At 38.0% G+C, this 17,170-nt stretch overlaps 1 protein-coding gene across 1 annotated transcript in view; it reads right to left on the bottom strand.

The window, feature by feature from the left end:
• The window catches only part of LOC128372419 (contactin-associated protein-like 4), a 50,064-nt gene extending 33,110 nt beyond the window's left edge, over positions 1-16,954 (bottom strand). The window contains exons 1-3 of the mRNA XM_053332456.1: positions 16,883-16,954; positions 11,575-11,722; positions 8,224-8,427 (exon numbers count right to left, since the gene is read on the bottom strand). Coding sequence (XP_053188431.1) covers positions 8,224-8,427; positions 11,575-11,722; positions 16,883-16,939 — 409 coding nt within the window. The 5' untranslated portion in view covers positions 16,940-16,954. The remainder of the gene's footprint in view (positions 1-8,223; positions 8,428-11,574; positions 11,723-16,882) is intronic.
• Between the last annotated feature and the right edge of the window lie 216 nt (positions 16,955-17,170).

Raw genomic sequence — 17,170 nt, 5'->3', positions numbered from 1 at the left:
GAAAGTGCCGGGAAAAGATAGGTGATAACACATAATTAGTATTAAAGGGAGCAGGAAAGAGGTTTGAAAGGTATAAATAAATGACGGGAAATGCTGCTGGTTCTCCTCAATCCCTAAAGTGTTGGCAGAGAAGAGAACAGAGTTTCTGCTGAGAAAGGGAGGTGAAGACAGAGCTAAATGCACTCGGTCATTAAATATGAATTAGGTACCGTTTGAACCAGACAACGTTGTCTGAGTGGCAAAAGAAAGAAAGAGATTAGGAGACAGACAGAGACCAACTCATATGTGTTCAGTCATCAATCACCATTGATTTATCAGATGGATTCTTGCCATAGCAGAGGGAGAGAGTAGAGAGAGAGAAAAGGAGACAGACAGAGACAGAAAGGGAAAGGGTGAAGCACACTTAATCATCATTGATCAGCAGACTGATTCTTGCACATGTCACAGGGAAAGAAAAAGAAGGAAATGAAGGCAAAGTCAAGTGTACTTAGTCAATGCTGAATGATATAGACTGAAATTAAGTCCAAGGCTAGACTAGTTAGATATACTGCAGTTTGTAGATATGCAAGCTGTGATAATATAAGTGCTTTGGTGTAGAGTTCAACTTTGGTGAATTATGAAACAACTTTTGAAAGTGCTGCTGATCTTTGAGGGAATGAGGGAGTGCAAAATGCAAGACACAACTTTATTAGCTGTGTGTGCTACTATCACATTTTATGCATTCCCGCACTGCCGAATGGGACAGAACGCCAAAAAGAGCTTTCCTCTTCACATCCAATTTACCATGAATGAAAGTAGCCATGTTCAATGTATCACCAAGCTTTCAGCACGACTTATTTTATGAGGCTGTGTGGCTGAATTTAATTTAGGCTTTTTCTGGTGTGACAAGGCATTAAGGAGTGTAACAGCCAAGAGAACAGAAAATACCTGATGTTGTATTCCTTTCATGTATTTTAAGATGATATTTTTGTTATTCATATATACACTGCGCCACATTAGAAATTAAAATTGCTTAACTATAAAAATGCAATCCAATATTGATTATTAAATAAAATGTTCTAATGAAGAGCAGAATATCTCATATCTCATATATATAATATCACATCCTGAAGATAAGCAAAATGTTTGAACCCCTAAGTTATATATTTTTTAATTATCCCTAAAGATGCAGTACACAGTACATTCAGCCACTAGATGTCACACTATAGCGCCAGCATTGTAGACCAAAACAAATGTGTATGTTATTTACTCGATAAAGTTGAAAAAAAAAAAAACAACAAAAAAACTAGACTATTGTCCCTGAACTGAAACTCAGATCAAACTGCAAAATTAGGGATCAAATATGGATCAATATTATGTTACTGCATTGCCTATTTCTTGCCTAAGATGTTTTCAGAAACACATTTTTGTGAACTGTTTAGCTGGAATTCATAACGTCACCTTAGAAACAGATGTGGAGGACATGGAGGGACCAATAAGAATTTATCAGAATTCGGTCTGATCACATTTGGATAATCCAGAAGTGCTCCATAATTGTTTTATCTCCATTCAAATGAACAGGAAGGCTAAACTGGGTGGGTGACAGAAGACACTAATGCATCTTCTCTATGGGCCCAAATGATCAGGGTAACCTTATACCCAGGATTCAAACTTTTTTGGCTTCATGTGCCACTGAGCAACTTTCATAGGAATGAACGGAGCCCCGCCCAAAACACTGTGTCCACTGGAGGGACTCACATACTAACATGCATGCTCACATTTACTAACATTGCTGTGCAGCCAACAGGCTTTTAAAACAAAGAAGACAAAAGCCCGGACAACAACAACACATAGAAGAGGTTTGACTTCATTCACTGCTCAGGTCACCATTACTTCACTATATCCATACAGTACACAGAACATACTGAGGCTCAATGAAAATATGAATGTCTGTAAGTGCTCTTCATGTTTGCAAGAAACTTTTGGGAGTTTTCCTGTGTGACCTCCAGAATCACTGACGGTTCATTGAGGTCATCTTTAATTTTCAGCATGTATGCTCTGCATGCATTTTTTGAAGGGTCTCTTAAACTCTCTGGACTTATCCTTTTTTTATGACCCAAGAACCTGCTAAAAGTTCTTCAAAGCCTTTTTTTATTTTTTTACAGTGTACGTTCCCGTGTAAGTTGATTTCAGACAGCTCCCTGAGGCAATATCACCTAATCATCTGCTGTCTGCTCCTGCATTACGGCTCTTCGCTGTGACTCTAAATCAAATTTTGCTGGAAGACATTGACAGGTCTTATAAGATGACAGACTGCTGTAATTGTTTCAGCATTGTCATTTTATTCCGCTTAAATGGACGAAACGCACAACCAGTCAACACAAGAATTATGTGCAACCGCTGAACGTGCTCACAGGATAAAGATGTTTTAAAGAAGCCTGCCCCAAAAAAAAAATTAATTAAAAGGAAAAAGTTTGATATTGATTGCCACATTGATATTCCACGCTGAAGACTCTTTAGGAATGAGTTGTCAAATTGGAAAAAGAGGTGTTTCTAGAATTAAGACATCATTGTAATTGCTTTTTTCCTTCCGTTTTTCTCCGTCCTGACTGCGGCTGATCGGCTGTCCAGTCAATACAGTCATTTTTAAACTTCAGGTCAATCAGCAGTCTCTAAATATATCCACAGCAATAACTCCAGAAGGAAATTGTTTGACATTTGTTTCATGGAACCCTAAAACATTGAACAAGTAACTAAAATACAGGACCACTGGAGCCTCATAGACTATGCAGCTAATCAGCTTGTCCTTGTGCGTTACTGGATGCAGCTGAGGGCTGTAAAATTAAGCACATCTGGGTCTTTCTGACATGAGCGTGTTGCTCCTCGGATGAAGGCTAAGCTGTTTATTTACAACCCTGCAAGACTGAACACAAGTGAAAGACCTTCCTATATTTCAGTGGATAGAGTGTGTAGAATAACAAGGTTAGTCAATACTGCAGTATTGAACACGACACACAGCCCACCACTCACTGTGACAGCTAGGCTGACAGACTGTATCCAAAATGAGTCATCACCTGTGTGCACCAGGCATCTACATTATACAGCTATAGTATTGGATCACAACTATATGACAGGAATAATTAAAAGATTTTTCACAGATCATCATATATAAAAAATATATATTTATGCAGTATATATCATTAGTGCTAAAAAAGCTCCCAATGCTGTCAACAGATCCTCAATTTTCTACTGAGAATGAACAAAAAACTAAATAAGATCAAACCTATCTGTGCTCCAGACACATCTCAGGCAGTCTGATGCTCTGTTGTACAGTCCCATCAGCCCGTTAATACACAGAAGCTCCAAAAGGGATTGAAACTCCTGCCTGAGCAGTTTTAATATGACCACAAATCAATCATCTCCATTTCAACAGCTTCTACCTGAAACTCTGATCTTCACAAGGCGGCGTCTGCCAGCCCCTTTGGGAAGAATTTGAGACTTTGCCTCCAGGTCCATGAGTTAACCACATGGATAAACCCATCAGATCCGACTGTCACTTTAACCCTGCATGCTGTACACTTGAAACCTGACCTCTCCATCGTGCATGCCCACTTAGTTGGCACTTTTGAGTTTTAGGCACTTTAGATGTTTAGGTTCTTTTCCATTATGCAACACGCATCGATCAGTCCCAAATTTATTCTGCAGCATTTCAATGAACCCAAACATGCAGCCAGTCAGAGTTGTGAGGAACTATCTTAAGCCACAAGAAGAACAAGTAGTCCTGCAACAGATTGTTTGGCCCCCAAAGAGAGTCCTGATCTCAACATCATGGAGCCAGTCTGGGATTACATGAAGAGACTGCTGAGAGGTCGAAATCCACAGAAGAACTGTGGCAACTTCTCCAAAATACATTGACCTGCCAAGTACCTGAAAAACTTTGTGCAGTTGTACCGAGGAGAAAGTTGCTCACACCAAATATGGATTTAATTTAGGTTTCTTCTTTTTACTTCACTTTGTATGAAGTTAATCGATAAATAAAAAATATACCTATTTTTGAAAGCATCCCTTTTTTACTTTCAGTGCATAAAACCTTAGCACAGTACTGTATGTACACATATGTGAACTGTATTCTGCCTTTGTGCAAACAAATTCAGATCCCAAGTTACGAGATTAAAACTTGGGTTCCAACTGCAGTTTATCATTCATTTACATAATCTATATCTAAAAAACTTCTTGCTTCCTTTATTTTACAGAAGGGAAAGATTTTATTCTGTCTGCCTATCTGAGACCTTTTTCATTGTTTACCTAACGCAAGCAAAGCTCAGACAGAAGGCACAAGATGAGTAAACACTGTTCCCTGTTGGTATATTTACTCTCACAAAATATTCCAGTAGCAGAAAAAACTGAGCTTAATTATGAGCCAGTGAGCTACAGGACTATAAACAGACATTTTGATGAATGTATAGCAGAGAGGGAATGGGATGCTTTTGGAGAGAGTGCATACATTTTAATGAGCCGGTGTATTTATTCACACAGTTTGGACAGCTCCAGACAAACAGAGTGGAACTAAGTGTCTTCTGTTAAATGCTGCTGAAGGCTGCTTAGGGTACACAGGGGAACAAAACTCCCATAATGGATTGTTACAGTGGGGGCCAGACCAGCACACACTAATGAAAATCTAACTCAGGTAAAAGTGCAAATCAGTTAATTACCTCTGTTGTAATTTGCAAAGTTAATGTTTTAAACTTTTAAAGGGGCGCAAAATGACCTGGAATCGCGGCACACAGGCTGGTTTTACATTTTTAGTGCCAGCAAAGCACTGAACCAACAAAACTACTCATGGCACGCTGCACTGTGGATGACCCCTCTGAAAAAATGCACTAAGAGCTACAGTATGAGTTTATATGAGCATGTAGGACACATCTGTCACTTTAAATCACAAAACAAATCATTATGATTTGAAAAGTCATCATAATACAGTATTTATTTATTTATTTTAGGAGTTATTTTATGTCTCTATTATGGTAACAGTAGAGAGGAGACAGTTAGCGACAGGGAGAGAGAGTCTGGTGGCTGACATGCAACAAAAGTCAGCTGCTGGAATCAAAACACAGGCGTTGCAGTTTTGTGATATGCGTTTCAACCCGTAAGCTACTACTATACTAAATGCTGCTGTCTAGATTTCTGGTATAATATTTTTTTTATCAGCTTTCATATACAGATAAATCTAAATTTAACTGGTTTCAGAAAGATCAAATACCTTTGGTTGTAGAAAACTGCATCACAAATCTGTGTTAGCCTTGAACTGCATGTGTTTCCTTCTTGCTGAAGACATTTTTTACTGCCAAACATTGAATGTGCATTTAGTCACAAGACAAGTTCCTTTACAATGACAGCTTTACAACTGAGGATATAAGGTGCACCTTTTAAATAGCAAATACCTACGGAAAAGAAGGTGAATTAAAGAAAGTCAAATATTAGAGATTGAAATGGAGGGAATGACCCCATTTGAAAAGAAAATGTAAGAAGGAAGCCAGACAGTTAAGTATAATGACATATTTAAATGGTGGTGAACTCGAGGAGGCAGAAGGGAAAAGTAGAGCAGAGGGCAGAGAAATGTGACCAAAGCAGCAAATCGACTGCTTACTGTATGTCTGAAAAAAATATGAAGTGATAAATGAAATGGTGAGAAATACAACAGATGCCAACTCATGGACTATGAAGTGAATTCACACTATTGACAGATTTGTTGTCAACACCAAGCCCAGCACAGCAGAGATGAGTGACAATAGGAACTTTTCCCCTTCAACCACGAGGCTGTTCTCCTGCTACACCACAAAAGGAAAATACTGCACAGTCCACTGAATTTAAAGGACAAATCTAATCCATCAACTACAGCAGCAGTTTAAGATTTTTAATTACACATACTGAAATAATAAAAGTACTATAGTAGTCCTCTGGTAGGATAATCACTTCAGAAGTGTTTCTGCATGTGGTGTTCAGCACATGAATATGAACTTAGGTGAGCAATGAGTGCAGCTGAGTGTAAAAACTGGACTCAGCAGTTTAAATACAACCTACACGAGGAAGGTCCCACATGTACACAATGCCTTTAAATTGAAATATTTCTCTAATGCTTATCAGAGTAGTAAGTATTCCACCTCTATGTAAATCAGCAACAGCATGAAAAATATGCACATCAACAACAACCAAAAGAAGACGAGCACAGCTACAAAAAAGAGCACTCAAGCAATTTGGTGTTGCACAGATGAAAAAGAGGTCCACAGAGGCTGATCATATCCTGACTTTTACTGTCTAGCTTGGGTAAAGCTCCAAAAAACACCACATCCTTCTTTTACAATGATGCAACCTTGTAGAGTTTTTCATCAAGCCCTCCTAAATGCTGACATCTTTCAAACTCCACAGCTTCAGTTTGTAACGCAGGCTTTCTGTTAAAAGTTTTAAAGGATTAGGCTGGCAATTTTCTATTTTCGTATCGATTTTTCTTACCGTCAATAAATCTCATGTGTAGAGCCAAACCGACAAAATCATTGATACTTACAAGTATTGTGCGTGTATCTAAAGCCTGATATATTGGATTCCTCTGTGCTCCAAAAACTATTACGTAGGAGCCTAAACGGTGCCATGTGTTGGGTGACATGTTCCTTTATTCCTTAATAGTTTTAGGACTACAAGAGAGGTGTATGACACAAATGAAGATGTGTCAGGATTTGGGTACACACACAATACTTGTAATTAGACCAGTTAATTGTTGGTTTGACTATAGATGAGATTCGTTGACAATAAGAGAGATATAGAAATTGACAGCCTTATCCTTTAAATCTCTAGCCCAAGTCAAGACAAGCCTGATGGCATAATCTGCATTATGTTTGCAGACTTTGGGAAACCTTTCCAGAGTAAGCCAAGATATTATACAGCTGGCTGAGTAGAACTACTTGTGACAGGTAAACTGAATTTATAAAATCAGTTGAGTTTAATCCCCAATGCCAATGTGGATGGGACAAGTATAAGAACAGACACAAGTAGTCAGCAAACACCATGCTATTTTCTACCACTAGATCTCTGGGTGAGAAATAAAACAGCCAGGAAGATTCAGCAACCTCATAGCTTAGTGATATTACCAAGCACAAAACCACAGGCAAAATCAGAGCAAAAAGAATAAATGTAGGATATGCTCACAAGCTGTAAATACTTGATTTGGTGGTATAATCCTCTGTGTTTCAGTGGAGACTAAACCATTAAAGAGTTGATCCACAGGAAATGAATGACTTCTAATATAACAGATTCCCAAGACATTTGTATCATATGGAAAGTTTTCTTTAAAAAGGTGCAGTGTGTAGAATTTTGTGGCATCTAGTGGAACAGGTTTGGCAGAAACTGAGTATAATCTTCATACATTTGTTTTAATTAGTGTATAATCACTCTGAATTAAGAATCTTTGTGTTTCTGTTATCTTAGAATGAACATTTTATATCTACACAGGGAGCGTGTCCATTTTTCGCAAGTTTCGTGGCCACTGTAGGTTCTCCTACAGGCTTGGAGGGGTTTTCAATCTGCAACCTCACTGCTACTGTAGATGCCTCTAAATCCTACATACTGGTCCTTAAGGATAGTTATTACATGATCCTCCTGCCGGTTATGATGAGCATATGACTTTGACTCTCATGATTTCTTTTGTTCTCCCCTCAGGTGTATCTGATCTGGTCTGATTGAGGGAAAACTAATAAAGAGGGAGCAGGGACCTTGACTCACCCTCTTTTTACCTTCTGGCCTCGGCAGCAGCAGTTTGTATTTGTGACTGACTTGATTTAGATTTCTTCTTTTGCTTTATTTCTGTTAGATTTAGCTCTGTTGGTTCAGGTTAGAGGGAAGAACCATGATACTACCATTCATTGTAGGTTGGTCTGGGTGTCTTCCTTTCCTTTTTTACTTTTGGCCTGCCCATCAGCCTTCTATTACATGTTGTTAATTTGTTATGTTGATTCATGGTCACATTTATGGTTTATTAAAAATGTAATGTGTTCTGAAACTACTTGACTCTTTTGGGTTATGTTGGACCTCTTTGCAGATGCCTTTCTGGGGGTTCTAACAGTAGTACACACTTGACAATATTTCAAAGTAAATTACATTCACTTAGCTTGTTTGATAATGCAACGCAGCACCGGCATGACTGTAAGCAATCATGACATTGTGTGTGTGTGTGTGTGTGTGTGTGTGTCAGACCTCTTCGGAGGAGCAGGAGAAGCTTCCCTTTCTCCAGCTCTAGAGTAAGGCTGTGATCGCGCCGTCCCTCTGCGTGCAGCAGTGTCCCAGAGTTGCTCAGGGTTTTAAATTTCAGAGAGATGCTCTCTCTGGTCATCGGCCATGGTCTGGGACTCAACCTGTAGAAAACGCTGCTGTGGCCATCGAAGCTCAGCACGTCAGAGTCTGAAAAAGAATAAAACCACACGTTACTTTGTCCTCTGTACTCATGTATAAATATTACAGAGGTCAGGGGTAAAATCATTACTCTGAACACATATTTCAAAGGTACCGATGTTTAAATTGTTCTATTATTTCTCTCACAATTGAGGCTATTTTTCAAAACACATGTATTTAAATCTCACTCATCAGTCTCTTTCCAGAGGAGTTGAGAAGATAATGTTCATGAGGATTGGGATTCAACAGACTCATGTAATCATAAATCATTTCTCTGCACCTTGAACATATGATAAAAATATAATTAGATATTCAGAAAATGTATAGATCTCTTTTAAGGATTTACACATATACCCTCATACATAACTAAAGAATTGTAGAGAAGTACAGATTGTACTTCTAACTTTGCCGGGTGATATTATCCCATTTTCATCTTTTTAATAAACTGAAAGGAGTGTTTTTTCTTTTTTAAACATTCTTTTCTGATATAATGTATTTTTAGCATGTTTTTTTTTCCACTGGAGGCATCACGTGAAAAATGAATCACTCTGACATACCTGCTGCCTCTAAACAAACCAGTACAGGTAATTGTTTTAGTCCACATCATCATCTACTTTTTTAAAATCTAGACTATATATGAAGAATTACTTAATTGTTTAGTTTGGATTTTCATCTGATTTTATTCTCAGAGTCATGATCGACATGTAGAGATACCCAGAGTGACTGATTACTCATAAATGAAATGTAGACACTTTGAAGAGCTGGTCTTTTAGCTTGTCTCTGAATATGACAAGTAGATTTATTACAGGCCACGGAGCATCTTTCATGTTTTTCAAAAGAAAAAGATACACACTAATGTTGCTCATCTTGATGCTATAAATCTCCCGCCTACAGGATCTCCATCGAAGCATCAAATTAGAAATGTCAGCTGAGATGCCTCAATTATTACATTTCAGTGGATTTTGGACATTTATTGCTGACAACAGTATAAACCTACAAACTTAAATTGTTTACAATTCAAAGCCCCAAAGGTCTTCTTCTTTACCTTTTGGATGAAATGAGGAAATGTTGCCAGCAGCTTCAGAGTCTAATTAAAGTCAATTTTGTTCAAGTTGAAAGGAATCATTAAATCAAATTGAACCAACAGGCAAGCACTCTATTGTAATATGTTATTTTTTACCCATTACACTCTTGTTTTACTCGCATCAGGGTTGGATAAGGGTTAATCATTTATTTGAAGTTGTTTAGTCCCTATAGTTTTGTTATCACCATGTCATTTTAATTTTAAAAAAATAATTAAAAACTTTGTTTTTCTGTTGCTGGGGGCAACAAAGTAATGAAAAAACTTTTTATACTAACATAACCTCTAACAGACATATTACTTCAGCCTGTATTCATTTAACATAATGAAACTTAATCTGGAAACCAGCAGAAATAGGAGGCGGCAAGTCTTCTATTACTGTCATTTCCACAGCTGTTGTGTCCTCTGGTGCCTCCTTCTGTCTTTACTTTACTTCTCGCGCTGTTTCTGGTTTTTCTGCTCATTCCTTACCTGCTCAGAAAGTGCCAGATGGGCCCCTACTATACATCACATCCAATTAGTGTGTACATTGTACACACATACATATATATGAGGCATGTTTCTATCCATCTTTAAATTCATTTTTTCCAATTACATACTGATAATTAAATCTGATGTGCCGTAAGTTTGAAAAAAACAGATGCCAAATAACACAAAAAGTTTCTGTGTGGATAAAGACAAGATGCAATAAAAGCAAATGAAGATTCTGAATAAACAATGACATGTACTGTAGACAAAGTGCTCATGTCTCCCTGTTATATCCTCCTACTCAACCAGAAAAAATGAAGAATAAAAAAGGAGGGCTGTCAGGTACCATGTTGCATGTTTCCCCCCTTCTGCAACAACTGATAAAAATGTCAAAAGGATATGGGTGGATAAGAGAAGACAAATTCATTAATTCAAATAAAATACTGTGAATGTCATGTTAGATAATAGAAATGCCACGATGTATCAGAGAGTAACCAGTGCTTGACTAATTACATTCTCCTGGTTGAGTCTAAATTACTTAATATAAACGTAAGAGAGTATAAAATGTCAACATGGGATATAAAACAATATACAATATAAAGACTGTAATGAAAGTGTGATATGAAAAGTAATTATTTTCCAACCAATTTGAGACTTTTTTTTTTTAAACAAAGATAAAGTCTATTCAAAGATCCACTTACAGGCATCTGTTAATATTCTTTGAATAATAATTTGTGTCAATTAGGATTTTTTTTTCACCACAAAGTTTGATTACACGATCAAAAAAAGCCTCCAATACACACACTCTGAGAAATCTTGTATCCAGCAGTCAACCTTTTGAAATTGAAAATATTTGCATGTTAGTAATCATTCTGTCACATCCTGTCTGGACTTTCTTTTTGTGTTTGTTTAGTTCTTGTTTTATTTTGAAATATTTCCTCCTTGTGCTTCTGTTATCACTACTTCCTGTGTTTTCCCGTTTCCCCTGTGTCCCGTTTATAATTATCCCTTAGTGTCGTCTTGTCCTTCTTTGCTCTGTGTTGACCCTGTGTTTCCACTTTTTATGTTTTTCGCCTGCACATCGTGATTAAAGACTTTTATTTCAGTTATTGTCTATCCTGGTTTTAGTTTTTTGCATTTGGGTTCACCTTCTCCGCTCTTCTTTGTGACATATTCTCCCTCAGCTGCTGAACACAAAATATCTCATATTTAAAGTAATTTCAATTCCATGTAAACTGTATGTGCAATGGAGGTTTCAAGTTTCTACATGACACTTGTATATTTAGGAGAAACCTGATAACAGCCTTTTAGTGTCAAACTCTGCACACACATCATTTTGCACAGTGAAGGTCAAGCATTCACTAACAATGTGCAAAACACATTTTTGAAAGGAGGAGAAATATAAAAAAATTGTAAGAACTGTTTTTCCCACCACATTTGGCTTAAAGAGTTGCCTGGATGGTTGCTGGGTTTATTGTCTTATGCATGTCTAAAAATCAGATTAGCAACTGGTTGAGAATGTGCAGTGGCTAGAATTTGACATAAATACTGTAATCTCAGCTTATGCCTGTAAGTGAAGGAAAGGGTACAAAACCCCCGAAACTGACTGTAAAGACATCCGTAGGTCTCCAGTCTGAGTCCAATCCTGCCGTTGGGATTCCAGTCGAGTGGGATCAGGCGGACGTAGCGAGCGATCACTGGATGTTGGAGCTTGTGCTGGACCACACTGTCTGCATTAGTGTTACCTGAAAAGGCCTGGGGGAGGGGGGGGGGAGAAACCCAAAACAAAACATCAACAGTAGCTAAATTAGTTTTCTGGCTTTCCACTCATGCACTTGTCCATCTTTCGTTTGTGAGACACCATAAAGATAATTGTGTAAAAAAAAAAAAAAAATCCCTCTGGATCTTGATTGTAGTCAAGCTTACTACTAAATAAGTGAACATGTTCTCTTTCATCTCTTTATTGAAGTTGAACTGCACTCCCTAGGGCTTGTGTGAGAAGTGATACGTTTGATTTTCCTCTTAATGAAGGGAATATTGTGGAGATAGGACCACGTTCCTGCTGAATGGGTTCTCAATCAGGTAGAAAATTAGATTTGTGAAGCACTAGATGTAGTTTTATATGTATTAGACGCCTTGGTAAACACTTGGTCCATAGAGAATACCATTTATTAACCTCCTCGATCCTAGAGCACTCTTTCTGGATTTTTTTTTATTTATTACCTTTTTAAGCTTCAGTTTGAACTTGATCTTAAGCCTTTCTTTATCATCTTTCCTTATAAATTCTATACTCTGCCTCTCCAATTTTACTCTCTGTTCTATCCAGATAGTTCTGCTTTTAGTAAAATACAATTATGAAAGTAAATATTTTGGTTGGTTTGAGTAAATGAAGTGGCTGCAGGATGGCTCAGTGCATTATGCCCTTCTTCAAATGGAGGACATTTACCCAGCTGAAATGTCCTTGAATAAACCACTGAATCCCTTTGAGCTCCTGGCTGTTGCAGCTGATCCTAACCTCTGGTCTTTTCATGGAGGTGTGGAACAAAGAAAAATATGTATGACATTAAAATCTGCATGTGTTTGTTGTGGTCTTAAATGAGGCTAAAAGTTTAGTATTGCAAAGAGACATCTGCATATTTGCATGTCCTGTTGTGATGATTCCTCTGAAACACTGAGTCACCTGGATGAATTGTTAAAATCTGGACAATTTTATTCGATATAATTATTTTTTAACAATGTTCCCACAGCTTTGAACAGCCGGGTCTGTCAAAAAACAAAGTCCCAACTGCCACAAATGACCGTTTCCTGCTGAGAAGGCAGAGGAGAACGACGTCTAATTTAGTTGAGGTATTGGATTTTGAAATATGACCTGAGTCAATACGGAAAATCCTCCAAAGGGAGAATTTAACTGCAGAGAGAAAAGGAAAGTAAAACAGAGGTGCTAGATTGGAGTTAGAGTCTGAGAGTGAAGCAGAAAAAAGTTTTTGGTAAAATTACATATTACAAATTATGTAAATGAGGCTCAGATGCCAGGAAAACTTTACATGACCAAACTCTTCATCAACTAGCACCAAATTCAGATGAAATGCAATTTTATTTGACATCAACTCTACTTTACTCATCCTTTATCTAAAGACACTAGATTCCATACTATCTACAGATTATGTAATTTACAAACATCATTTTAAAGTTGCAATACATGACATTCAGCCACTAGATGTGGCACTATAGCACCGACATCTCAGACTAAAATGTATGCGTAGTTTATTCAATAAAGTTAGAAAAAAGAAACCTCAGTGCTGATCGTATAAGAATCATGATTCCGCACATTGCCTATTTCTCACCTTAAATGCTTAAAGAAACATATTTTAGTTTACTGTTTAGCCGGATTTTTGGAAAATTTGTGATGGGCTACCAAAACAAAGGACAGAGGAAGCTCAGATAACAGCACACACAGAGGGAGCGTGACTTCATTCACTGCTCAGGTCACTATTACTGACATCCAGTGAGGCTCAATGTCCTTTATTGCACATTTAAGCGAGTAAAATGATGACTAAATGTTGTAAAAATGTTCAAAACAACTTGATCTAAAAAACAGTTTTAGATCAAGTATTTCTCTTTAACATGAAATATTCCTGACTAAGTAAGCAACAATCAAGGTAGAGACCTTTAGTAGTCAGCTAAACTGCTTTATCAGGACTGTATTGATTTGGTTGGATCAGATTTGATTAACATAACTAGCACCATAATCAAACCAGCCAACAACTGTCATCACATTTCGATTCAAATGTTGCTAAACTATATCAACTTTCTCTGTCTGACCCCTGCCTACTTCAAACCATTGAAAGACCACAGACAAACACAGAAATACAGAAATCTTTCCTGTTAAATGAACAAAAATGTGTTGATCTAAAAGACCACATCGCTCAAAGTAAGAAGCTGATTGAATAAACAGCTTTACAGGCTCCTTTTTTTTTTACATTTACGCCTCATTTCCCTAAGAAAATATATGGGTAATGAAAACAAATGATCCATTTAAATTGCTCTTGGTAAAGGTTCATGCAATTAAATCGATAAAGGTAAATCTTGCACATCCATTACCTCAGTCTGCACACCTTCATCTGCTGCCTCCTCCCAGCCCTTTTCCACTTTTGGCTCATATTAACATTTTAATATTTCAGTTTATTTAATAGAATCTGTGTCTTCACCTATGATGTATTTCCAGTCCCTTTACCTCCATTAACAGCTAAGGATGCTATCTTCCCTGATTAGGAGAATATAATATGACCAACACCATCTGCTCATTCACACCTTTGCGGCAGCTGCGAAGAGAGAAAGAACTGAGAAGATGAGAGAGGAGGGAAAAATTAAGAGAACAAGAGAACATTTCTCAGCTTCACAAACTCTGGCCTCTAAGTTTAAAAGAGAGACAGGTCCTAGAGGAATTGTGACTGATGAAGCAGCTCAGCAGTCAACTCTGTTCCCCGAAAGCTATAATAAACTAGGCTGACTAATATGTGGCGCTTCAGAAGGACTTTTGAGACATGCTGCGGATTTATGCCAAGTGTGAAATCAACAAGCTTTTAAGCCGCGAGAAGCTCTTTTCTGTTCTCTCTCTGAAGGAGTCTTAGCCTGACATTAGTTTTACCCTCGCTGTGAGAGTCTTAACTCTCATCAACTCTAAAGTGAAGCTGTTCGTCACAGCATCGCTCTAATACGGAGAATTTTCTGTCTATAGCAAGAGCTGCGAGGAAAGGCTTGACTGCCTCTACCTTCTACGGGTAATATGCTTCACATGTTGATTATGAAAACCCATGGGCAAAAAATATTAAAATGTATCAGTAAATGAGATTCTCATTCTTTTGTATTTAGTACATTTGAATAAACTTGAGGTTTGTTCTTAAAGGTGTAGTGAGCGATAATAATCCAATACATTATTTGTCAAAATTGCCAAATCTCTCCTCACTCACTATCCGCTAGATGTCCCTTCTCAGTGCGTGCTGAAAAAATAGTCCGGTCTCAATACACAGACAAAACATCAATGCTCCAGCCAGAGACCGGGAGCGTTCAAGCGTGTTTACGGTCAGACAGAGGGGGAGGGGGGGTTACGTAGTGACGCAGTCGGAGCAAGAAATGTCTGGTACAAACATAGTGGAGGAGGAGAGGTGACCAAGAATCATCCAGAGGGTAGAAAGTTAGAATAACATTTAATATAAAAAAAGACTTTTACCAGACAAGGACCCGCGGACCCTCCAGTGTGGTTTTCTAACGGCGGAGGGACCGACGGAGACCCGGTGAAGGCGGACGCTACTCTGCCGGACAGGTGGGTAACATTAGCTCTGCGCTGCTTCACATAAACTGTAACGTTACCTGCTGACGTTCAGCTCACTATCTAGTTAGTCAAGATATGTTGTTGTTGTGATGTTAGCTGTAAAGTAGCAGAGTTGTTACTACAGCTGTTTGATGCTCTGCACGTTAGCGTCACAGCTAACATTAGCAGCGTGCTAACGTAACCTATAACGTAGCTGCTGTGTAGTTGCTCGCTGTGCATCTGGTGTTTGTTCACTGCTTTCAAAGTGTTTACAGTCATGAAGACATATAAACACAGGTCACAATAATCTCACATGAGATTGAGTTGTTTTGGTTTTCACTCAAATATCAACAACATTTCTCCTCGTTTTCCCCCACATCGCTTACTATACCTTTAACATACAGCTTGATGCAGCTGAAACCTGACTGTGCTTCTTCAGTGAGCAGCGTCCTTGGGTTTGTGAAAGGCTCTATATAAATCAGACCTATTATTATTAGTGCTTGTTTTGCTCATAATTCACAGGGTTAGGGGTTAGGGTGAGGGTTAGCCCATCTGATGAACTTAACTCATTATTAACAAAAAGAGAAAGGCCAGTGATGCTGAGCAGAGCAGATTCAGTTTTCCCGCTTTTCACTATTCTCCAAATTGTCTTCTGCTATCTGCACGATGATGCTTCAGGCCTTTTTATGCACACGTTTTAAAACTCATACTCTCTGCAGTGCCTTTTTAAAATAATTCAAGAGTATGTCTATTCAACAGTATGGTTTTGAGTGAACCTATTAAGACAAAACACTTGAATAACTTTTAATACAGATAAACATAATGTCAACAGTTGCATTTTATGGTAAGCAACATGACATGGGAAATGGGGAAATTACCATCAATAGTAACCAATTTCTTTGCTTAAAATAATAAATATTTAAAATAATAAAATAAATAATAAAATACTTCCACAAAAAAGCTTCAATCACCAATTTCAAATCTGTAAAATGAAACCTTGTCTTTCTCCCTAATTGGAAATCCATAATTTATACGAAAACTATTAAAAACTATAAAAAATGTACCGTAAAGTCCATTATCAGTGTATGTGCACTTATGGCTTTACGTGTTCACATCTCACTTGTTGCAAATTGGACCACGGATAGCTGTAGTTGTGATATCACAAATCATGTTTTCACCTTGAACTCACATTTTAAGTGGGTACAGACAGAGACACTTTCCATTTACAGCAGATGAATGTGAAGACTTCAAGTGTTAAACTCCTCACTTATCAGCAAATTACATGCAGAATTATTCACATCAGCCTTTAAAGGAACATTATAATTGTAATAGTTGCAATTTTTGCACTCAAGAAATTTTGAATGTAGGAAAAGCGCAGGGGTAAATTATCCAATTATTGATGGCTGTATTCAATTTAGCTGCTTCAGCCATGGCTTAGTGTCAAGCCATCATTAATGTTATTGGTAACACCTGCCCTTTTCCCACAATGAAATGTCTTGAAAATAAAGTGCAGTTTTAGACTCACTTTTCTCCTATACCATCGTTAAATCTATTCATACACTAACTTAAGAGCTGTCAGGAGAGTTTTATTACAATGCACTTACCCCTATACTGTCTTCCTGTCGATACTGTTTCCAGTTGTGTCCTGTGTCGCTGAACATCAGCAGGTAGGCTGTCAGCCAATCAGAGCTGCCATAGCGACCTTGCGTGGCAACAGCAGCGATTTGGGTCCGCCCACCCAGGTCGACCTCCAACCACTGATATCTGTCTGAACTGTGAGGAGACCAGCCTCCAGCTCCTAGAGAGAGAGGGGGGGGGGAGAGGGAGAGAGAGAGAGAGAGAGAGAGAGGGAGGGAGGATGGAGTCATAAATGCCTTTGCAGTTTGCTAAGT

This window comes from Scomber japonicus, chromosome 14 (genome assembly GCF_027409825.1).
Source record: "Scomber japonicus isolate fScoJap1 chromosome 14, fScoJap1.pri, whole genome shotgun sequence".
In the NCBI taxonomy this organism is placed as follows: domain Eukaryota; kingdom Metazoa; phylum Chordata; class Actinopteri; order Scombriformes; family Scombridae; genus Scomber; species Scomber japonicus.
Note: the sequence above shows the minus strand (reverse complement) of the source record. Positions and strands in the feature narration are given on the sequence as shown.